The 23,776-nt window shown below is 39.5% G+C and overlaps 4 protein-coding genes across 15 annotated transcripts; 2 read left to right on the top strand and 2 right to left on the bottom strand.

The window, feature by feature from the left end:
* Positions 1–126: 126 nt before the first annotated feature.
* On the bottom strand, positions 127–4,355 carry LOC118517189 (venom carboxylesterase-6-like). Of its 2 annotated transcripts, XM_036063129.1 has the most exons (6): positions 3,864–4,355; positions 1,529–2,242; positions 1,285–1,447; positions 1,025–1,206; positions 785–965; positions 127–717 (listed from the first exon to the last, which is right to left on the bottom strand). In XM_036063129.1, exons 1-6 carry the CDS (start codon positions 4,062–4,064, stop codon positions 341–343), a joined length of 1,818 nt encoding a protein of 605 aa, XP_035919022.1. In that variant the 5' UTR covers positions 4,065–4,355; the 3' UTR covers positions 127–340. The 2 variants fall into 2 exon arrangements, with proteins under 2 accessions (XP_035919022.1, XP_035919023.1); XM_036063130.1 differs by lacking the exon at positions 1,529–2,242 and having other exon boundaries at positions 135–717; positions 3,864–4,354.
* A 2,312-nt stretch (positions 4,356–6,667) lies between these two features.
* LOC118517186 (DENN domain-containing protein Crag-like) lies at positions 6,668–15,130 on the top strand. Of its 7 annotated transcripts, none has more exons than XM_036063118.1 (11): positions 6,668–6,821; positions 7,646–8,434; positions 8,493–8,599; positions 8,666–8,816; positions 8,886–11,092; positions 11,169–11,468; positions 11,720–11,803; positions 13,377–13,782; positions 13,855–14,307; positions 14,375–14,553; positions 14,652–15,033. In XM_036063118.1, exons 2-11 carry the CDS (start codon positions 7,685–7,687, stop codon positions 14,968–14,970), a joined length of 4,956 nt encoding a protein of 1,651 aa, XP_035919011.1. In that variant the 5' UTR covers positions 6,668–6,821; positions 7,646–7,684; the 3' UTR covers positions 14,971–15,033. The 7 variants fall into 7 exon arrangements, with proteins under 7 accessions (XP_035919011.1, XP_035919007.1, XP_035919010.1 ...); XM_036063114.1 differs by having other exon boundaries at positions 6,732–6,944; XM_036063117.1 differs by having other exon boundaries at positions 6,732–6,956.
* Positions 15,131–16,108: 978 nt separating this feature from the next.
* On the bottom strand, positions 16,109–18,786 carry LOC118517187 (dual specificity mitogen-activated protein kinase kinase dSOR1-like). Of its 2 annotated transcripts, none has more exons than XM_036063122.1 (4): positions 18,443–18,786; positions 17,594–18,384; positions 17,187–17,519; positions 16,109–16,853 (listed from the first exon to the last, which is right to left on the bottom strand). In XM_036063122.1, the coding sequence occupies exons 2-4, from the start codon at positions 18,359–18,361 to the stop codon at positions 16,734–16,736; spliced, it is 1,221 nt and encodes a 406-aa protein (XP_035919015.1). In that variant the 5' UTR covers positions 18,362–18,384; positions 18,443–18,786; the 3' UTR covers positions 16,109–16,733. The 2 variants fall into 2 exon arrangements, with proteins under 2 accessions (XP_035919015.1, XP_035919016.1); XM_036063123.1 differs by having other exon boundaries at positions 16,109–16,869; positions 18,443–18,781.
* Positions 18,787–19,217: 431 nt separating this feature from the next.
* On the top strand, positions 19,218–23,444 carry LOC118517188 (chromatin assembly factor 1 subunit A-A-like). 4 transcript variants are annotated; one of them, XM_036063128.1, is made up of 4 exons: positions 19,218–19,359; positions 19,458–21,245; positions 21,319–21,482; positions 21,546–23,444. In XM_036063128.1, exons 2-4 carry the CDS (start codon positions 19,499–19,501, stop codon positions 22,848–22,850), a joined length of 3,216 nt encoding a protein of 1,071 aa, XP_035919021.1. In that variant the 5' UTR covers positions 19,218–19,359; positions 19,458–19,498; the 3' UTR covers positions 22,851–23,444. The 4 variants fall into 4 exon arrangements, with proteins under 4 accessions (XP_035919021.1, XP_035919020.1, XP_035919017.1 ...); XM_036063127.1 differs by having other exon boundaries at positions 19,225–19,360; positions 19,442–21,245; XM_036063124.1 differs by having other exon boundaries at positions 19,226–19,359; positions 19,429–21,245.
* Positions 23,445–23,776: the final 332 nt, after the last annotated feature.

Raw genomic sequence — 23,776 nt, 5'->3', positions numbered from 1 at the left:
TAATTCTTAAACGGTATAACTGTACACGAAAAGCAGGGGACTCTATTGTAAAGGATAATTGTTTCTGGAAATAGCCTCCCTCGGACGTTTGTAATAAACGTATCGTTAGTCAACAGCGTTAAGAAGTCCTTTAATTACTATGATACCTTCCTTTATTTACAATATACAACTGCGTATAATACTATAATGTCAATAACACATTTTAGAGTAATTTATTACTAATTTCACTCGATTCTCATACAGCCGCGTTATTATTACGATGGGTGTAAATGCCAAATAAGACAGGGTATTTAGATACTAAAAGTGTTTGTGAAAAAAAACAACCAATTGAAAAATAGACTCAAAGTTCGTTTCGTGATTGATGAATTTGGTTCACATCGGACAAAATTGTTGTATGGTGCGCTTTAAGTTCCCGCCAAAAAGTAGCCCGTTCTTCAAAGAGCCCTGATTCTAATGCTAAAATTGGTTCCTTCGAGGAATCAATGCTACCAATTCGTAGATACTGCAAAGGAAATTGGTCGATCGAAGGCCAGTGGGGAATAGTACGATCTGTTTCACGGGCTGGAGTTGGATTACCGGTGCGAGCAAAGTTAACCCATAACTGTATTATAAGGCGTCGTATCTCCAGCTCTTCATCAGAAGGAACGGACGTATGGAAATTTGGGATCTCCTTCGCGATGGGAAAAATGTATTGAAGCTCCTCAGCGTGGCACACACCTAACAGTGAACAAAAAAAAAATCAATAAAAAAGCGTTGAAACTAAAAGGGAAAGAAAAACACTTACCGTAATATTTTTCTCTCCCTCCTTTGAATATCTCGGTGAAACTGGCGGACGCTTTTTGTGCAAAAAGATACACATATGTTGGTCCGGATTTTATAGAAGTTGATGAACGTCGATCATGGCCGAGTAAACGTATTTGCAAATATTCATCCATTCCCGCTAAAAACCAAGCATCCGAGTACAGCTATGGGAAGAAGTAATTAGGAAAATATGGTACGATAAGTGCGTGTATTGAATGCTTACATTTGTCAGATTTTTCTCAGTTGCTTCGACCAGCTTCTGATTATTAAAGTAGAAGCTGTTAATGTGCTGCGTAATTTGGCGCTGCCTGGCAGGCTCATGGTGATCGTAGTACAAAGAAATAGGTAACGCACGGTCCCAATTGTCATTTAAACTCTGTCGAAGTTCCGGTAAGTTTATCAATGCTGTAACAAAGATGGATTATTAGAACTGCACGTGAAATGTTTAATTACAAAAAGGTCTTCCAAAAAAGGATAACTCACAAGCACTTTTCAAAGCTCCCTCATCCAATGTTAATCCAGTCATCCACGGAAGACCGATAGCATGTGGTTCATATTCTTCTCTTGGATGTTTTGTGATGAATGCTCCCGGAGCGTCTTGTTCCACAACGGGTGGGAATGGGATCATAGGATCGGTATCCCAAAGCTGAAAAGTAATATTTGTATAGTTTTTGGTCAGGAAAATAATACCGGTAAAACATCATTTTCAAGGCAAAAAAATATTTACAAAAAAATCGTAGAATTTTCTAGTTATTTCTTCTGCAGGCACATGCCGAAGACAGTTTAACATTTCTGCAAATCGTCCATCGATGCCCTGCGGGCATTGTAGCATTTGTCCCAATTGCACAGAACGTGCTTGTGCTACTCCTGGATGTGCCGGTTGAGCCCAGGCATTTAGGTTGACTCCGGATTGTGAAATAACTCGGTGAAACAGTCCTTTAGACAAGGGTGACATCATATGGTATGTTCCACTTGCACCACCAGCACTTTCTCCAAACACGGTAACTGAGCGAGGGTCACCACCGAAAGATGCAATGTTTTCATGAATCCAACGGAGCACTAAATTTTGATCCTTTAGTCCATTATTTCCCGGACAGTCAGCTGTTTCTGTGCTGAGAAATCCAAGGGGTCCAAGACGAAAGTTTGCTCCGATATAGATAATGTCATGCTCAAGCAAGTAATCCGGCCCATAAAACGAACGTGTTCCTGAGCCACATTGCCAACCACCACCGTGGAAGAATACCATTACAGGTAATGATTTCGTTCCATTTGAATCGGCCAACTGCATTCGTGGACGTTCCGGCACGTATACATTAAGCTGCAGGCAGTCTTCGATACCGGAAATGGCTTCATCCCGCCGGTATGGATCACGCTGAGTACATAGTGGGGCATCGGTAGTTGCAAAACGAACACCCACCCACCCTCCAAATGGTTTTGGAGCCTAAAACAGGAAATGGAAAGTATTAATCAATATTTGTATTAAATAAAGGAAATCGTCTTGAAAAAACAAGAAACATTGACAAGTATAAAATATATTAAGGGAGAAGCGCTACTCCTGTTTGACAAATTCTATCCTGCAAAGTTAATAAGGGACTAGCATATACTACGCCCATTTGTGATAAAATTTCAACTAGACGGATCCACTAGCTTATTTATTTATTTTTTAATTTATTTATATTTTTAGTATTACGACTTTACGCCGTATTGTCAACACCGCATGTGTGGACGATTACAAATTCACAAAAATTAACAAGGCATTTCCTCCCTTTTATTAGCCTTATCCCGGGCATGCTCGGTTGTGGGTGTGAGGTTATTAAAAGGTTATTAAATTAATATCCAGGTGGTTGTTGTTTTGTAGTTGGGGATCCACTCGCTTATTAAGTGATTTTATTTTTTCTTTCTAGCAATTTATTATAGTAATTTTTCATAAGATTTAAAGCATATGCAGTAAATTTGTTTTTGTAAGCAATACGACTAGGCGGTCCATGGCTGATAGCAAAGTTTGTACAAACTACAAACAAAAACAAACAAACAAAAACAAAACCAAAAAAAAACAAACTGCATAAAAAAAATATTAAATTAATGTCTCTTCTTCGTTTTTCCTTGGAACTACAACCTCGAGAGGGCTCTGCCTGCCATTTCTGGCCTTTTACGCTTGGTGAAGTAGTCAGTTCTGCGTACGGGATGGGTAAATTAATTATTATTATTATTTATTTATTATGACGGCTTGAAGTCGTATTGTCAGCACCGCATGTGCTGACGAAATACAAATGCCAAAAAAAAAATCACAAAAAAATTACCAAGGCATTTCCTCCCTGATATTTCGCCTTATCCCGGGCGTGCTCGGTTGATGGGTAAATTAATGTTTAAGGCAAAAAAATGTACAGTAGATTAGGAAAGTCACCAAAGAAAAAATATAGGAATAGCAGGAAGAGAGAGAGCCAGGAGGTGGTACGGTAGTAGAGAGAGATAAAGAGAAAAGGGAAAACAAGAAAGAGAGAAAAGGGAAAAAGGGAGAAAGGGTGGGGGAGATAGGTTGTTGGAAAATAGTAGGAAAGATGAAAAGGTATAAGAGCCAAAAAGCAAGTAAAAGTCCAAAACTAAAAGAGCTTTGTTACATAGGCCGAGAGAAGTGAAAATATGAAAAATATAGCAACAACGAGAAATCTATGATCTTTGAACTTCATTAAAACATTGAACAACTCGTAACACAAATACTGGGCGCCTCCATATTTACATCAATGGAGACAAAATTTAATTGATGCTGTTTTGTTTTTTTTAAATAAAGCTTCGCGATAAGCCAGCGGTGCCAAGGTTTAGCACTTGATAGAATGCAATAGCTTTGTATGTAGGTATTTTCCTCATCAGCCCACTCATTAATGACGTCGGTGTAATTAAGATCAATTTGTTATAGAGCAATTTGGTCGGCTATGGTATCGTGGCTCAACGTTCAGTCTGATATACCAACGGTTGCACAAGTTCAATTACTTTCTCCATGGAAATGTAACTTGGTATGTTCGTATCAAATGATGTGCTTCTTATCACTATTATAAAATAATTACCTTAAACCGTAGCTCATTGGTGGGAGGTTTGGCATACGGTATTCCAAGAAAAGCGAGAATGCCTTGACCACTGTACGTGTTTAAATATCTACCAATTAGAGTCCCACCATGAGGCAGAGTAACTTTTAATTTTTCTGAAGTACGCGCTGTTATAACGGTAGAACTCAAAAGCATGAAGAATACAATCATATAGATGTTCATCTTCGTCCGATTTTGTAATTTTAATACGGATCTCACTTTTTCCACAATACTGAACTTGTTGTTACTACACTTTATTTAATCAAACCCAAACACCATAATAAATGTTTTTATTCTCCTTATTACGATAGCTATAACTAGCGCTAGATTTGTTCATGATTCACTGATAACACAAATAGCATTTTTTATACACTTTAACTACTACAATAAATAACAAGATATCGAATCCTGCTCGATGATCTACATCGAAGCGTTACGCACGACACTCGCAACAAACTGAGATGGATAATAGGTAGACTTCAAAGCTTTATACAGATCACACCAGTCAAACATGTTTAGCGAACGGGTGTAGGCTTTGAAACTAGTTTTTGGTTGATGATTTTACATCACGGTAAGCAACGTTTAGGCAACGAACGACGCACTGCCTGCTTCATAATCTTCTTGATCGCCATATAATCGCATACAAAAAAGCGAGCGATGCGAGCAAGAACTTCGCACAAAAAAGTTTTTTTTTTTTGTGGTGTTGATGGTATCCAAAAAAGATCTAAAGGTATGTGTTACAGGTTTACTCTAACCGCAACTGTTTGTAATAATTTATTTTGTATTTCTGTGAAAGAACCGGTTTCGAAGAGCTATTTTACAGTACCGTGACCTTGCAAAACTAGATTCTGTCTTGCGTGACTGTTATTTCAGCATCACTTGCATTTATGTTTCAAGTCGGTTAAAGTACGTCAAGATCATTTAACATTGTTTATCATACACACACATTTTCAAATAACTATAAAAGGCAATTTTACATTTTATAACTCTATTTCTCCCTATGATTTCGTTTTTAATAATTCTAAATTACATTTAGCCGGGCAACGTTCGTTAATTAGACGCAAACCTTCATGAATGAATTAATCAACTCTTGAAATTACATTTTAACTCCCTGATCCCTTACTGCCTTGCATTAACTTCCATCTAATGTGTTGCATTGTATATTTTTAATTAAATGCTCGAAGTGAAAACAACTTATCCATGTTCGGTTTCAAGTATGGATTGACTTGTTGTTATTTATCTTAAAACTTTTGACTTAATTTCGTCAAATGAATCGTCCACAGTGTTAATATGATGCATGTTGTTACCGGTAGATTGCTTAAATGGTGAATGAACAGGAGAGCGTGGTATTCGACATGCAAAATTTTTCAACAACAAAATCCCTTATTAATTCCGACAAATTTCGTTGCTGTTTGGAAATATGTGAAAAATTTTAATATCATAAATATTTTAATATATATAGATGCTTCAATTGATAAGTGCTCTTGCCAAGTTTTAAATTCGTGTAACATACCATTAACAGAAAACAAGTTTCTGTAGACGTGTGAACCGAGGGGGATAGGGGGTTTGTTATCCCATAATTGGAGATAGGAGTTTCTTACCGACGAGCCCCCTCAGCTGACGATAATTTGATTTTCGTTCAAAAGGTCGGTCCCAAAAATTTGCGTACATCGGAGAGCTGCTGTGTATCGAATTGCTCCTGACAACCAATATTACATTTTGTCTATGTATGGGTATTGTTCATGCTTGTGTGTCCATGAATAAACACATTTGTGTTATGATTCATGGTTTTTTTGACTAATATAAAAATTACAACTTTTGGCAATATTATGTATCAATGTTGTTTTGAAGTAAACATAATTGTTTATTTAAAAAATCAAAAAGGTTTTCCCGTCAAAACAGTTATGAACTGTGTGTGTTGAAACCAAGGTATGTAGATATAGAAGGTAGAGTTGTTTAGAGCAAATTGACATTTCTCGACCTGACATAACAGTTCCGTGGTGATCAAGGGGAAGGGTATTGAGAAGTGTGATGGCAGCGTCAGAGGAGGCGCCGGTGGTGGTATCGCTTGCGATTTTTTGACGAAAAATGCAACCAAATATCGTCAATCTTCTGTGGGACAACACTTAATATGCGAAGACAACCCATAAATTAGCGAAATTGCTCAAGGGTCTGAGAATCGAGGCTGTTTGTTCATGTTTGTAGCCCATACCATATGTTTTTGTAAACAAACTCTGACATAACTCGACTAAAATGTCGCCCTGTCAAATCGATAAAAATTCACCTTCTAAATACATACACCTTGGTTGAAACATTAGCTAAAGCGAATTGGCGTATATCGAGTATGGCGAACTGCGGAGATTTGCTGTACCTTGTTCTGGACAATTTTACCTCTCATATCCATAAACCTTGGTCGGAATGACTTTGACATTGCGTTTGACAATATCAATTCTCATGTCAGACCAAGGTATGTAGATATAGAAGGTAGAGTTGTTTAGAGCAAATTGACATTTCTCGACCTGACATAACAGTTCCGTGGTGATCGAGGGGAAGGGTATTGAGAAGAGTGATGGCAGCGTCGGAGGAGGCGCCGGTGGTGGTATCGCTTGCGATTTTTTGACGAAAAATGCAACCAAATATCGTCAATCGTCTGTGGGACAACACTTAATATGCGAAGATGACCCATAAATTAGCGAAATTGCTCAAAGGACTGAGAATAGAGGCTGTTTGTTCATGTTGGTAGCCCCATACCATATGTTTTTGTAAACAAACTCTGACATAACTCGACTAAAATGTCGCCCTGTCAAATCGATAAAAATCCACCTTCTAAATACATACACCTTGTGTCAGACGCAAGACGTTTGTCAGTAGAATTACCGTCTTGTAATTCTTCTCGTGAAAATAATAAACACGAAAACACTTGACTAGCCACAGAACGAGGTAAATTGAAAGTTCGTCCGCCTGCGAAACTAAATAGTTAACAGTGATTAGCGAATTGTAGAAAAGCGTTTAAGAAAAGGCAGACGTTCGGTGGAACTGAATAAACTACAAGGCTAAGCGGTGGTAAGAAGAGATGTACGCTTCTTTATATTATGTAGTGTGGTGTAAGGTGTGGCTGGAGGAGTGCGATTGAGCAAAATAATTAAGCAATGCAGGTTCGTCATTGAATAGCAAATGGTGAATTTCACGGATGCTGATGGAATCCTAGGGATGGTAGCAGTGTTGAATTAGCAAATCAAAATAAATGTGCATGGTGCCAAGGGGCAAATGGATCCATCTGCAAAAATTATCATTGATAGGCTTGGAGTTAAATAATTTCATTATTTATGAATTTAATTCGTCATATAGGGATAGTGTATATTGGATTTCATTTATGTACGATTGAATATTTGTGAAAATAGTTATCTTAGATACAATTTTCCTGTGGGTTCTCATGTGCATGTGCATATTGGTATGCTGGATGCATCAAATTCTATTTTTGGTTCATGTGTGCGTGCGCGGGATCGCGCGTTTGTGTGCGAGAGTGTATATTCTTCATTTAGAACGTTATTGCTGCTGTATTGGAATGAAGCTAGTGCAAGACCAAGGGCGCCCGACTGAACGTATGTTGGTTGTACAGCCAAAGTAAATCAATTTTTATCAAGAATCAGGATATAATCTTTGTAATGAAATTTGTACACTTGTATACCAACCACCAAGTTTTTAACACAGCTCCTGAACTTTATGAATCGATGTTGACAAAATAGATTCTTTCCAAATTTCAGTTTCTGTTGCTGCGATAGAAACATTCATCTAGATCAACAATGGAAGAAAGAAGAGTGGCCGATTATTTTGTGGTAGCTGGAATGCCCGATCACCCGAAACTGCTAAAAGAGAACATATTTAACGATTCGTCGCATTTAAGATCTACCAACAGTGTAGATCCTATCACTGACATAGGCGTATATTTTCCTTCTCTGGGTGAGAAAATCCCCGCGGACTATGAGATACTCGAGAACACGCCGTCGGGACTGCTGGCGGATCTGAATTATGGCTCCGTTCGAACTACCGGCTGCTTTATCTACTATCGGCGTGGCAAGGATAAACCGCCTTTGGTCGATATTGGCGTAATGTACGAAGGTGCCGAACGGATAATGGCCGATGCAGAGATTGTTATAAGCACGCCCGGCGATCGTTTGGCGAACGTGAATAATTCTTCTGCCAAAACGTTTCTAACGTTTCGGCGTGCAACCACCGATATGCCGTGCAACGAACTGGTGGTAACTGATCTGTGTGTCGTTATACCTTCAAAGGGCGAAAAACCTCCTCATGCGTTCTGCATGATCCATAAAACGCTCAACAAAGGTCTCATGGGAAGCGATGTGTATCTATGTTACAAAAAATCGATGAACCGTCCGAAATTGATCAGTTACGAGCCGGAAATTTTACACCGATATCCAACACATGATCATAATGATTTTCCGCTAACACTGTGCCCCAGTGTACCACTGTTTTGCCTACCGATGGGCACAACGTTGGAGACTTGGCCACATGTACCGGGCGGTGACGGGAAGGTATTTGCGTAGATACATATATAAATACAGCACTGCAACTACATGTATTGCATTACAGATAAAAAGAAAACCAATTCAACCAATCTTCAGTACGTTTGTGCTGACTGTCAACGATGGTACATACAAAGTATACGGATCAGCATTAACATTCTACGAAGATTTTTGGTGAGAACAACGGATCAGTGATATATTACAAGTTTGAGCTAATACTGATATTTTATTTTTTTGTAGTGAAAATAAACTGAATACACAACAACGTGAGCTGTTGGATTGGACGGAAGATTCACATAAAACTCATTCTTTGCACGTGAACAAATCGATATGCATTTTGTCGAGGTGGCCATTTGGAGATACGTTTGAGAAATGGCTACAATTCTTACACGTAAGCATGAGCATGTTGTGGATGTTTAACAGAACCTTAACTCATGACTGTATTTTTATCTTATTTTAGCAACTGTCGATTCTCAACGAAAAGCTTCCAGTACCAATCGAACGATACATAACTCATCTGCTAGATGAGGTGCCGTTCCCATCGCCTAGCATTTTATTACAACTTTCAACGCTCAGTAATAACAGAATTTTGCTTACGCTACCAGAAGATTCGCCGCTACCTCGTAGCGGTGCTGGTTTTCGGCAGTTGCTTTCCAATCTTGGCCCGGAAAACTGTTTGCATGTGCTGTTGCTGGTTTTAACGGAACAAAAGTTGCTCGTACATTCTTTACGACCGGCCATATTGACCGCAGTAGCGGAAGCAGTCTCATCTTTTCTGTTTCCATTCAAATGGCAATGTCCTTACATACCGCTCTGTCCGCTGGGTTTAGCCGAGGTACTACATGCCCCACTTCCGTACCTTATAGGAGTGGATTCACGTTTTTTCGATCTATACGAACCACCCAGTGATGTAACGTGCGTCGATCTGGACACAAACAATATTAGTTTGTGTGAATCGCAAAAGCACCTAACTACCAAACTTTTGCCAAAACGAGCAGCACGTGTTTTACGACAAACTTTGCGTAACCTAGAAGAATTGAATCAAAACCAAGGTTGTGACTCGAACAACAGCTTGGATCGTGATTTAAAAAAGCGAAAACGCGAACAAAATCTAGAACAACGGATTCAGGAAGCATTTTTACAGTTCATGGCATGCATTTTAAAGGGCTACCGGGATTACTTAGTACCGATTTCGAAGGCGCCTACGATTGGAGCTACGGATCCGAGCGCGCTGTTTCGCATGGACGCTTTTCTACGATCCCGTGATAAGGCACATCACAAATTTTTCACTCTGCTTATGAAAACGCAAATGTTCATCCGGTTTATTGAAGAACGTTCGTTCGTGTCGGACAGCGACCACAATTTAGCATTTTTTGATGAATGTGCCGAAAAGGTGAGTGCGTACGAAGATACGCCAACCGAAATCAAGCTCATCGAATGGGATTCGGGTCAGAGCAGCGAGCGCACCAAATTTATTCTACCGCCCGAATGCCAACCCGGATTGCCAGATCAACTATACGCTTATAGTTCATTCTCGCTCGATTCAATGTTGCTAAAAGAAACGCGAAGAAGTGTGCTGGATAATGTGTTGCAGCATCACAACAACAGTCTTGCTCCTGGGTCACCGATGGCCCGTCGCACAAAACATGAGATTAAAACAGCGCAGAAATTAGCCCGCAAACATCAAGGAAATCCGGAGCTGTGGGCAAAACATTTGCTGGCTACATGCTACTCTATTTACTTTATCGTTTTACCGAGCTTAATATCGGAGAACACGGGTCGGGAACATGCCGTGTTAAAAGCGGCATACGATTTACTTAGCAAAGCATGCAAGCTGAAGGTGCCGTGCGATGAGGTTTGCTATCGCATTATGATGCAGCTGTGCGGGTTGCACAATCTTCCCGTGCTTGCAGTTCATTTACACTACCTGATGAAGCGATCGGGCATTCAACCGAACGCGCTCACGTATGGAGTTTACAATCGGTGCGTACTGGAGGCTCAGTGGCCATCGGACTCCATCTTGTCGTCACAAATGCGTTGGCATCGTTTGCGGAACATTGTGATCGGGGCAGCACATTTTAAACGTGCTGGAAAAAAATTTGCCGACCGTCGCCGGCGCTCCCTTTCGCACGAAAGCAGTTCCATCGGCGGTGCATTAGAGCTAGTAGACGGTACATCACGAACAAGCCTTGACTCTGGATATTCGCAAGCAGAACAGCAACAACTACAACCGAATACGAACGTAACGATGGACTTTAGTGCCTTCGACAAACTGCGCGGAAGAGTAGGTGCAATTGTGCGGCAAACTACAACTCCTGGTCACCAGGAATCCGCGGATGTACTATCGAGTGCTGGGCTGTTAATTAGCGGTGAGGCGAGTCATCATCTCAAACAACTGCATTCACATGCTAGTACTGTTGCTGCGAAGGAAGCAAAAGCTGGCTACAAAAAGGCATCTCCTGCTAATGCTTGCGATATCAGTCCGCGCATGCTAGCAAGAGCCGATAGCTTTGCAGGAGATTCGAAATTTATTGACAAACTGCAGCGACAAACACGAGGCGATGGGATGAAATCGAAACGTGTGCTAGAATTTCAACGAGAATCGGGCAGCATTGCTTCTGAATCAGAAGATACGAAGGACGCATATGCAAAGGGCAGTCCTACAAAGTGAGTACGAAAAGATTATGCAAAGGGTTGTTGCTATAGATAAAGTCTCCTAAATGGTTGTATTATTTATTTTCAGAATTTCACCTCGCACTCTAGTTACGCAGGACGATCCCTTGGGAGCACTGAATGATATGACGGAAGAGTTGGTGGCTGAACAGAGCGAAACTGTAGAGAAAAATGCGGAACAATATCAAGCGAGTAACAACAATACCATCTACACTGACCAACCTATCTTATTCAAAGGTCAACGATCAGCAACGTTTGACGATTCGACACAGCTAAACAAAAGCATGCAAAGGTCCGAAACTATGCCTATGACCAGCACGGTTTCGTCGGGATTTGGAAGTTTGGGGTCAACGTTGAAGTTTAACTTCGGGTGAGTATTTAGTTTGATAATTGGATGGTGTGTTACCGTTTCACGTAATGTAATTAGATTTAGATTTTGAGATTTGATTTGCTTTTCTTGATTGATGTGTTCATTGACAAGAATATGTTTTTTTTTTATTATTTACTTCATTTATGTAGCTGAAGTATGTTGAATGTTTGCTCGCACATATTTGTAGAAGCCTTGTTTTGTTTTGTCTCTGTTATTATTTTCCATACCGCAATGTTTCTGCTCTATTGTAGCCGTTACTCACCTGCACGCATGTCCATGAAAAAAGACTTGAAATCGTTATCCACAAACATGATAGAGAATATTTCTAACATAAGGTAAGTGTATTTGCTCATAAAGCTAGATTTAGAAACAAACTAATAATCTCTTTGTATGATAACATTTTTAATTACTCGTGGGCAATTTGGCGAATTTGACATGTCTCGGATTGGGTAGTTATGATTATATTTGAGCGCAGTTATTAACTACTCATCCAATGTCATTTGGCCACAAAAAATAACTTCATCTAGTGTGTCACTATAACCTCAAGAAAGCTCGAGATTTTACCCATAACTGGAGTCAGTGTGTAATAGGAGACGGTCTAGACGGGATTCTAAAGGATGCTAAAGGTGCTGCCATCGTCTTGGCCACTGACCGCCCAGAAAAGAATAACAGAGTACTAAAATTAAGATGCTTACAAGTGGACATTCAAGAGTGCGATTTCTAAAGCAACAAATGAAAGATTTTGATATCATCTGTATGATAAGTAATGCAACACTCATTTTTCTGGGAAGATGTTTGCATGTTTCTAAACAATCTTTGACATATTTTCTATAGTTTCAAATATTCTTCTTCTTACTTGGCACTACAACCTCGAGAGGACTCGGCCTGCCATTGCTGGCTTTCTGTGACTTAATTTTACCCGTTGCAAAGTAATCAGCCCTGCGTACGGGGAGGCAGTCTAGTCTGGATGGGATTTGAACCCCGGTCCTGCCGTGTGAAGAACGGCACCGTTATCGCCTCGGCCACCGGACCGCCCCACAGCGAAACAGCGAAATTCCGGAATTATTCCAAGCAAAATTACCACGTGTAATAGACCTAATAATAGTACTTAAAAATGTCAATTACAAGCATCATATTTATTTAATGGATTTAATGGAGGTGGCCGGTAGTAGATGGATGTCTTCACACGACAGGACCGGGATTCAAATCCCATCTGGGCCGTTTCCCCCATAGTGAGGACTGACTATCCAACTATGCGTATATCATTAAGTCTAGTAAGCAAGAAATGACAGGCGTGACTTAAGAGGTCGTTAGGCCAAGAAAGAAGAGAAGATATTTATTTAATGAAATCGTAAAACTATTCAAAAGATCCAATATTAATCACATAAACATTAATTCTAAAACTACTTTTGACGAAATTTGATTATGGAGTTGGAGATGCTTGTTAAAGAATTTCTTATAAATTTCAACAGATTGGGAACCGATTTTCGAACTGTTTTTTTCTTCTGTTAGTGGTTAATAAGAATAGTGCTTTGCTATGGACGAGGCGATAGAGGCGCCGTTCTTCACACGACAGGCCCGGCGACCGCCTTCCCATACGCAAGTTTGATTATCAGGATGATAATCCTAACCAGCAGGATGCTGGTAAAATCAGCTCAAGGAGAGCCAGAAATGGCAGGTCTAAGCCTTTCTAGGTTCTAGTACCAAAGAAGATGGCTAATAAAACAATTTTAAAAGAAATAAAACAATTTTAAACAAACAACATTATAACATATTCCTAGAAGATCGTTAAAATCGCTCAAAAACACGCAAGAATGTTCAATTTAAAGTTGTCAGGTGTTTGCGCGTTGGGCATTGCATAAATGAAACAATTGTGTTAGTAAACAATTATGATACTTTTCATTACAGTCCGAGCCTTACTGGGAAAAAATCAAATGAGATCCTACAGAGTGGATTAAGCAGCATCAAGAATGCAGCCAATTCGGTAGCAAAGAAGTTGGACGATATAAAAGAAGCCATTTCAGCAAATTCAACGCCAGTCAAAACAGGTAGCGGATTAATTGGTGGGAGTGGATTGGAAAGAGACGGCCATGGGTCTGAAAATGATCTACTTCATCACGATGATCCGATGCAGACAATGAATGGCAGCCGGTCGCGTCGTGTGTCCAGTGAATTCGATCTTTGGGGTCGTTTCAGTGAATCGCGTAAGTCTAGTTACAATAATTTGGTTCCTTTAGGTGAAAATGCAACGTCGACAAATAGCTTGAATGTATATCCAACGTTGCCAGATAATATGTATCCCACATTCGCAGAGGTACGTATAATGCCACCAAGGTTAAAAAAGCAAACAGCAGTCTTACGGTTCAACATCCTGTTGGTTTTCCAGGTATCGGAGGCTAGTATTGCAGATTTCGTTATCCAAATCACGTCTTGTTCGCAATGTCATAACTGTTCTGTACTCCTGTATGATGAAGACGTTATGGCTGGATGGTCAGCGGAAGATTCCAATCTGAACACCACATGCAATGCATGCGGGAAGGTGACAGTGCCATTTCTAAATGTGCAAATTAAACGCGAAGGACAAAATCCTCAGCGAGATAATCCGTCTTCTCAGCAGCATACTACTTCGAAGCATCAACATGACATGATAAGTGTGCCATATTTAAATCCACTCGTGCTACGTAAAGAGTTAGAAAACATTCTTAGTGAGGAAGGTGATTTGGCGCTTAGTAATGCAAAGTTCGTGGAGGAACATCCTATCATTTACTGGAATTTAGTATGGTTTATGGAACGAATAGACGTCAACACACATCTTCCTTACCTTGCCTTACCGCAGCAGGTAAGTACCGTGAAGCTGAAAATGGTATGTAAATAATTTGTTTAACGTGATTTTCTAATTCTTGCAGGAGGATGACAACCCCGATCCGTTGAGCAATGTAAAAACAGTGAATGTACATTGTTTGTGGGACAATCCTCGACTTCATTCGGAAGCGGGGCCAGCGATGTATATGCTATGGCGACAAAATCAACCAGACAGTACTTTACTGAAAGCTCTGCTTACCGACCAAACATCGATCAATAGAACGTAAGTGTTCTGTGCATTTTCTGCAATCTTTTCATCTAATTTAACTGCATTTCTCTTGTTTCTTAATTTTCCGATTTGGTTTTGATAACGTGCATTAGTGTGATGCAACAAGTAATTGCTTCGATACGATGCAACGATTTACTAACACCCGTCAAACGGCTAGCTAACGAACGGCAAAAGTTAAAACACCGAGGCGTCGATCGTACGCACTCAATCTACCGCGACATGCTGTTTCTAGCGTTTATCGAAATCGGCCGAGCGGACATCGATCTCATTTCGTTCCATCGCGAGTATGCGGCCGTTTTTGATAAGCTAACGGAGAAAGAATGTAACACATTTTACCGCAGTCAGGATCTTCCGCCATCGCCGACGGCCATATTTTGTCGTGCATATTTCAAACCACTCCTTCTACCCTGACCGTTTGTAAACCAACGATGGTTGATGTCGCGTGACTGGTTAGGTGGGCGTAAGAATTAAAAACTAGGAAAAAAAACAACGAGAAATGAAGATTTTTTCTCGATGATAAAATTGCGTCGATCGTTGTGTAACGTAGCGTTTAAGCTTTGAATAAGACATGCACTTTACTCTTTTATTTGTATTTGGCTGCGTACTGATCTTAACACAAGAGGAGCTATTAAGATAGTAAGATGTGTACATGGAAGATAAATATTCTTTTTATTTGTAGAGGAGCAAAACAAATTATATATATATATATATATATATATATATATATATATATATATATATATATATATATATATATATATATATATATATATATATATATATATATATATATCCATATATTCATGATGCTGTCCGGGGATAATTTGCATTAATGTTTTTGTTTTTGATAATTTTTATTTGGTTCCAATTCAATGATTAATATAGGCTCAATGTAAGCACAGAAAACTCTTCGCAGGAATAGTATTTAAAGGATGTGCTTCAAATATCGTATTCTTAAATGAATTTATGATCTTTTCATACGCAAGTAATCTGGCCTATAGTAACAGATCCCAAAATTCGATGGGATCTCTCGAGTTCTACCTTATACAACTGCTTCTGTTCTTATAACAAAGCTTTCAAATGAGTTAATCATGTTAGTTATATCACGGCATGATGTTGATATTTCACAGATTTTCCGATCTTCGTCGCACTAACATCCTAACATTATTTTACACATTAACATCATCCGAAAACAGTATTGGAAACTTATAAAAAAAAAACAAAAGTTAGTGAGTTGGTGATTAGTTAACCGTGGGTAAAAAATATTAATATTAGCTTTAAAACACAAGTAGTAAGATAATACTCGTGAAACAAAACAAACAAATCATTAAAAAAGGATATGTGCCTTCTATTAAACTATCTACCCAAATGATATGAACGATGGTAATTTGTTTTGTTTTTTGCTGTCTGGCTGAAAAGAAATTGAAACGGTAGGAAATTGTAAAGTATAAATGACAAGTAAACGTTCAATTTAATTTTCTTTTCCGAAAGAGCGGTGTTAACTGTGAACCGTTTACTAGGACGGAAAACAATAAATAATTGTATGTTATTTTGCTTGAGGCTATTGTTCTCCTATGTATACAATTTATTTCATATAATGTTTTATTACTGTGAATTAGGAACAGTAATTGTAGCTGCATGTTTTTTTTTCTTATTTCATTAGCACTTCGTTACTGCAGATAGTTTTTCCACTTCTTTCTCGTTCTCTTTTTCTATTCCTTCCGAATATGGCGAGCTTTTTGTTAATAGTAATAAGTGCGACAAAAATATCAGACAATACTATTTTTAATTTGCCATTATCGTTATTTACGTTGAATGTCTTCAGGGGAATTAATGCTAGAATTTCAAAAATTGTGTAGAGAGAGCGTTAATTGTTTTAGTTGGTTTTATTTGCAATTGCTTCCTTCTTTGTAATCTGCAACTGTTATTTTCCTTGCGTCAATTTTTTGAAAACAGAAAATAATGTACACAGAGTAAAATCTTACAGCAGCTATAACTAGTAAGATCGTTGTGATAGAATATAATCACTATTAGGTAGTTATTCCAAGTGCTTCTTTCTTCCACGAGTGGTCGTTTAAAATACAATAATGTAACGTTCACAAAGGTTCAAAACGATAAAATATTCTTAATTCTTATTAAAGAATGCATATACATTACAGGGTGCGCACAACATTTTAATTTGCAAATGGTGACGCATTTCTTTTCGGTGTAGACGGTGCTAGATCCATGGTTTTGCATACCCATCCGGCAATATCGACGTCTTCCGTTTCGATGTTCTTGATCCATTCATGATTCTAAAACCAAAAGCAACTATCGAATGTTATATCATGTCCATATGTCGATTTCACTGTTTGCCATATGGCTTTACAACGATCCTTAATCAATATCATCCTAATCTTTCACTTTGCTATGAGTACATTTAATTACAATTCCCAACTCTTTGATTAAATCCTTTGCTCTTCTTAACCTTTCGTTCACGTCTACTATCCACTCCCTAGATTCCTATACCAAATAGAGCTGCATTCATAGCTCAGGTTAGGGTTAGTGTTAGCATTAAGATCGTTGCAACGCCATTTGGCCAACAGTAAAATACACTGCAATTGAAATGTTATTTAGTAGCGGCTTACCATTAGTGTTTTCAAATCAGCTCGCTCCTCAGGATTTTTCTTCAGGCAAAGGTCAACAAAGTTTTTAAATCTATCGGTGAATGAATTATGCTCCAATTTAGGTGGCGGTTCATTTACGATGTAATCGAGCAGCTCGAAAATGGCCATAGGTTTGGGCTCGATAACGCTCTGACCGGGGGAACTATCGTCTCCCCGTTCCTGAAATATAAGGTCTAATGTTTTAGCATCTGGCGGCGGAATGGGATACATTCCGATTGCCATTTCTACCAACGAGAGCCCTAGAGACCATATATCGGACTGGACCGAATAATGGGTACCTTGAAGGCGTTCGGGCTGTAAAGATGTAATATGTTTAGCTGAAGTAAGATTCCATACAGGTAACTTAAATGAGAAAAAAGAATTCTTACCGACATATAACTTCGAGTTCCTACGAACGAGTTGGCCATTGAATCGATTAGCTGTCCGGAAACGCCGAAATCACATATCTTAATCTCTCCGCTACTGTTTACCAGAATGTTGCTCGGCTTGACGTCCCTGTGCATAATGGCGTGCTTATCGCGAAGGTAGCTCAATCCCTTAAGAACGGCGGATGTAATTTTTGCTAAAATGGCTTCCGGTATTCTTCCAGCTCGTTTCAAGATTAAATCTAACGATCCACCGTCCATATACTCCATGCAGATGCTTATCTCTCCATCACTGTAGAAAGCACCGTAGAATCCAACGATGTGAGGAAAATTGCACTCATGTAATACCTTCAGTTCTCTTATGATCTGTTTTTTTATCGCTGGTTTAACCTCCAAATGGATAAGCTTTCGAGCCATTATAAGTTGAGTGGGAATGTGGCGCACTTTCATCACTACACCTCCGTTTCCGGAACCAAGTTCGCCTAGCTTCTCCAAATCTTCGTCGCTCAACTCGCCGATTTTTTCTTTCTGGCTCAGAAATACCTTAATGCGTTTGCGTGCACTTTCTTCCATTTCAAGTTCTTCCAAAGTTTCCGTGAGCGCATCAATACTGTTTTTCGCTTTTCCCAACAGATTATGTTTGCCAATGACGTACTCGGTTCCGGATGGCGTTTTGAAGGAGGGTGTTGGCGTTGTTTGCTGCCCAGCGGGAACATCCACCGAACCAGGCGGCAACGTCAAATTAAGTTTGTTTTTAGTCATCTTACTCATTGATGAGATGTTGGGAAGTAATTCTGCGATTAAAGGAAAACATGTATTTGAAGATTGGGAATATGTGCGATAATTATGTACCTTTTACTAAGCCCACACTCAAACAGAACAAACACCAGTATGGAATGAGGGGAAAGTACACCGCACAGAACAAACACAGCAAACAAGCTAAATGAAATAAGCCAAATAATCACAGCACTTATCACTGCTCTTTGCAAAGCTAAATTGGCAACGGGATGGAATAAGCGCTGCTTCAACAAGGGTTTCAAAGCACACAATTATAAAATAACTTTGTCTGAAGCGTGGAAAATGGTAAACGTATACGACGAGCGCAATTTTCCGGATCTTTTACGATATTTGTATTTTACAATTCCGATGTTGGCAGAAGTCAGAAACATTGAACAGTGTTGCCAGTGCAAATGTCAATAAATGGATGCACAGTGATCGATGCAATTGTCAATAGTGGACATAGGTATTGTATTTTTCAGATAAATATTTAATCGAAAATATAGGCATGCATGCAACTTCCTAGACGAATGAATGTACACTTGCTTAAACACAGTTTTGCAAAGCACTTTATACATATAATTAAAAAATTTTAATCAACTTGATTGAGAAATGACTTGAAAAAGTCTTTGGCAAATGTTTCCGGTCAGTATTTACAGTGTTGACAATAAGAAAATAAAATAAAATGGAAATTAATAGCTCATTGTAGAATGATTTAATAAATAATTTATCAACACAGGCCATGCCAACACGAATCCCCAAATTGTGCAGACCTAAGCTCAACAGACCTTGGGAGACTGAAAATAACGCCATTAAACACCTTGGCCAATGACAATGAAAACAAATTTGACCGCGCTTTTAAATGTCACAGACAAGCCAGGCGCAAAGTGATATTGTGCTTGCTCAACTCAGATGTGGAAATGCTGCAAACTTATATATTATCGTGAAATCGCTTCATGAAGTGTAGAAAACGAGCCATATTCTAAACAATTGTGTGTATCTAGAAGTTTACGTGCAGTGTAGATTTATGTTGCTTCCTGTTCGATTTACTTTTTGATAAGAAAAACTTCAGGTTTTTTTTTCAATTCAGATTTTACGACACTATTTGTCTTGCAACTTTGATTGGACCACATGGAAGTTACGGTTCCCGCAGTGCCGCAAGACGGCTCGAAAACTTCGCCAGGATCAAACCTTCGTAAAATGAAACAAAGCCGGTTGCCTTTTCAACTTTTGTCAACATCAACGGTGAAACCTTCGGAGGAGTTGAGCGAAGCACGGAAGAGAAAACCGTCGACGGAAGCATTAGATGCCGGACGAGTAGCAAAAGCTGGTCGTGTATGTGAAGTTAATGAGAATGGTCCGACCGTGTCAACGAAAGAAAAGCGCAATGCCAAGCAACCTGCTAACAATGCAGATGAACCATCCGAATCAGCAGTGTGCGGTAGTGGTGTATCCCTGTCGACAGGAAAAACGAAAAGACAACAAAAGAAACTCGATGCTGATAGGATTGATTCGCCAAAAATTTTGATAAAACTCCCGATTCGAAAACGAAAACGTAATTCCGTAGATAAAATGAAACCGAAAAAGAAAAAGGCATTTGGTGAAGAAATAATGAACTTTAGAGGTGACATTGATGAGACAATAATTTTGGACGACACCGACCTATCAGATGATGGTGCGGATGCGTCGGGAAGTAATGGTTCCGTGAGTGCGAAAAAAGAACTGCCTACTATGGAAAACAAACAACTGTACGGTGCTGAGAAGGAAGATAACAAAATATTGGCTTCAAGCTCGGTAGAAGAAAGCGAAAAAAGATTTGCTGAATCAAACAAAATCAAAATACAAACAACTTCATCATCTGAATCTTTAGATACGCGCGGAAGTAACACGGCAGTTGGTCCTTCAGAAGGGATTGTTGAAAATGAATCGGGTAACATTATGGGGCTGGACACATCTTCCAACATTGATTCGAGCGAGGAAGACATTTATTTACTCTGCACTCCGGATTCAAAAAATTTTCCAAACGAAGATGAAAATAAGGTTCGTAAACTAACTCCGAAGCAGCTTGCTCGTCGTCAGGACTACGAAAAGCGCCGAGAACTGAAGCAACAAGAGAAACAAGAAAAGCGTCGCAAATTGCAAGAGGAACGCAAAGAGAAGGCTCGCGAAAAAGAGGAGCAAGAGCGACAGCGTAAAAAGGAACGCGTCGAAAAGGAAGATCAAAAGCGTAGAGAACGAGAGGAAAAGGAAGAGATGAAACGTAAAGATCGGGAAGAACGCGAGGAACAAAAGCGCAAAGAGCGCGAAGAAAAAGAAGAACAGAAGCGAAAAGAACGCGAAGAAAAAGAGAAAAAACGACAAGCTGAAATTGAACAGAAAAATGAAGAGAAGCGCTTAAAAGAAGAAGAACGTCGCAGGAAAGAGGAGCAAAAGGAAGAGGAAAGAAAGCGAAAGGAAGAAGAAAAGGAAGCAGAGGAAAAGCGAAAGCAAAAGGTGGCGCAAGCTTTCACTAGCTTCTTCGTCAAGAAGTCGCTGAATGGAGGTGGTCCTGTAAAAGCTTCGGATGATGAAAATTCCGTCGAATCTTCGTCGGTAGGTGTCGCGATGATGAGTGCAGGTACGGGCTTAGGCCATTCGCGATTTATGCCGTTCTGTGTGAAAGGAGACATGCGATTGGCGCCAACGGTGCGTAGGGTTCTCCAATCGGTCCAGCGAGATAATTTAGATAAGATGTTGCATAGTGCAGAGGGCCAGCAAATATTCGATCGCACTCATCTCTATCTTGAGCTGTTGAAGAGAAAATTACATAAACCGTTAAAAACTGACCGTACGTGGAATGTAGAGGATGACGAGGAAACCGATGACATTATGGTTGTTGGTAAGTTTTGCATTAGATTTATCGAATTTATTACAGTAAACAAAGGTTATCCAACCTTTTTTTTCATTTTCAGATGAAAACGTGTGTCATCAGATTGAGGTGGATCCGGGAAAATTGAAGGAAAAGTATAAAACAAAATTTTTCCTCTTTGTGGAAAATCGTCGTCCACCGTATAGGGGAACTTGGCGTAAACGAAGCAGATATATTAGCGCACGTCGTCCCTTTGTGCAGGACACCGTAAGAACACATTTTACAAAATTGATCGAAAAACAAAAAATAAAGCTGAGTTTGGTTTTCCAGGAATGCTTCGACTACGAAATCGATTCTGACGACGAATGGGAAGAGGAAGAGCCGGGAGAATCCCTTGACGGGAGTGACGATGAAAAGGATGTAGATCCGGAAGAAGAATACGAAGTGGACAACGAATTTTTCGTACCTCACGGGCACTTAAGTGATGAAGAGCTGCATGCAGCGGAGGAGGATGGTGAAATCGGCGACGAATCAATGACACAGAAATTTAAGTTAAAATTTTTGCAGCAAGAGTTTGTGGCGGAGATGAAAAAAAAGACGGAAAAGATCAAACCCCGATTGATTGGCTGCGTTTGGGAGAGAAGCTTAAATGGTGACGACGTTGAGGAGGCAAATCGTTTCATGGAATGTTCGGTAATAATACGAAAAATGTTAGACGATCGCGCTATGCTTTACAACCCGGACGAACCGATCTCGTTTACACGGCCCTCTTCCAAGGTATGTAATGGGAGCAGTAGTGCGATAAATGAACAGGATGCGACAGATGCAATGTCGCCGAGTAAAGATCTTGAAAAATCGAGCTTAAAGAAGGTTAAAATAACAGATGATGCGATCCGCGATTTGGCTCGATTGATGCATGGAAATGTCAACAATCGCAAGTTTTTGGTCCGTGAGTTTCATGCTTTTTGGGCTAGTTGTAACGAGTCGGTTGATTTGAGTTTGGAGAGCATTAGGAACAAGATTAAGGAAATTGCTCAGTGGGGTACGTGTCGTTCGGCAGGACCGATGGAGGGAAAATTATGTTGGACAGTTGAGAGAAGTGTGCTCCAACAGTACGACCTGATGGATTTAACTTTGCCAAACGAATGGAAGTATCATTTGCAGAAACGTCCGCGTACAGAAAAACAAGAAAAGAAAACGAATTTGAAGCAAGAACTTAGAGCTAACGTTGAAAAGTTCAATAGCGCTACAAGCAAAATCGATGGCCACAAGGAGGAAGTTGATGGTAATTCAGTAAATAAGGTCACAAAGGACCAAATTTCAAATATTGATAGAAGCCTGAATACATTGCCGGAGATGGAACAGATGGATAAGGGCAAAACTAAACCATCGATCGTGCATGATAGCGGTGACAGTAGCCACAAAGGAGAAAGTAATGACACCGAATGTCCGATTGCCACTAAATCCAAAAAGCGTGTGCCTCTTCTGATGTCCGTCCCGCGTGGCCAAAACATAAATCAGTCAACGAGAAACAGCCTTATCAGCCAATTCTTGCGTAGAGAAAGTAGTATTAAAACCAAACCCATAATAGCGGATGTGGAAAAATCTGACGATGCAGTTATTGAAATAGATTGAGTGATTGTTATTAGACAGTTGGATCAGAGTACATAAAATATGCATTAATTAGATACTTTTTTCTATGATTACTCTTTAACGTGTTAGGACAACTTGGGATGAAAAATTTATATATCAATTATAGCGATAACAGAGATCAAAGGGAACTTGGCATGCGCTTGTTGACATACATGTTTAAACCCGAAAAACGCAAATAATAAGCAAGACAAAAGCAAAAATGGGGTATATGAAAAATATGAAAGAATTGATCATATATTTCATGTTCATGTTTAGCCATTAAAATAGTTCTTACTTGACAACACGTCACTATTTCAGGAACAGCGTTGCGGGTAAATTTGTTATGGCACTATTGATGGCGTGTAAAAAAAATTAAAGATAATCTACAAACAATACCGTAGGCCAGACCGTACACCCTTTCGATTCAACACAGTTCTGAATACTAGCCACAAGTGCAGTGCCCTTAAGTTCTTCTGCAGACGGAGTAGAGGACAGTCGTAGCAAAAGTATAGCCTAAAAGTAAAAGCATCTGCGACTGAAGTAGATAAATAAGAATAGCGGGTCCAATATAATAATGAAAAGCATTAAATTTTGCTAGCCCTTGTCTTTTTATTGTCATTTGCTTTCTATGGAGACCATATTCCGTTCCGTAAAAGCGTACAACTGGTTTCATGCGAGTGAAATATATTTTAACTATCAGAGCGGAACGGGCTTACCGCGATAGAGGTACAGTTTGCGTACAGTGACATCAATTGTTATTATCGAGATCAGTTGGATAAACGAAAAAAAAAGACAGCATGCTTGAACATTCTAATATGGCCAATGTTGTGTTGCTTTAGATTCAGATTTTAGTGATATATTCGAAGAGCGGAAGAAAATTCCGCGAAACCAAGAACATAGTTTGCAAATTGACTTGCAATGATGCCATA

Source organism: Anopheles stephensi, unplaced genomic scaffold (genome assembly GCF_013141755.1).
Source record: "Anopheles stephensi strain Indian unplaced genomic scaffold, UCI_ANSTEP_V1.0 ucontig60, whole genome shotgun sequence".
NCBI classification, from domain to species: Eukaryota; Metazoa; Arthropoda; class Insecta; order Diptera; family Culicidae; genus Anopheles; species Anopheles stephensi.
Note: the sequence above shows the minus strand (reverse complement) of the source record. Positions and strands in the feature narration are given on the sequence as shown.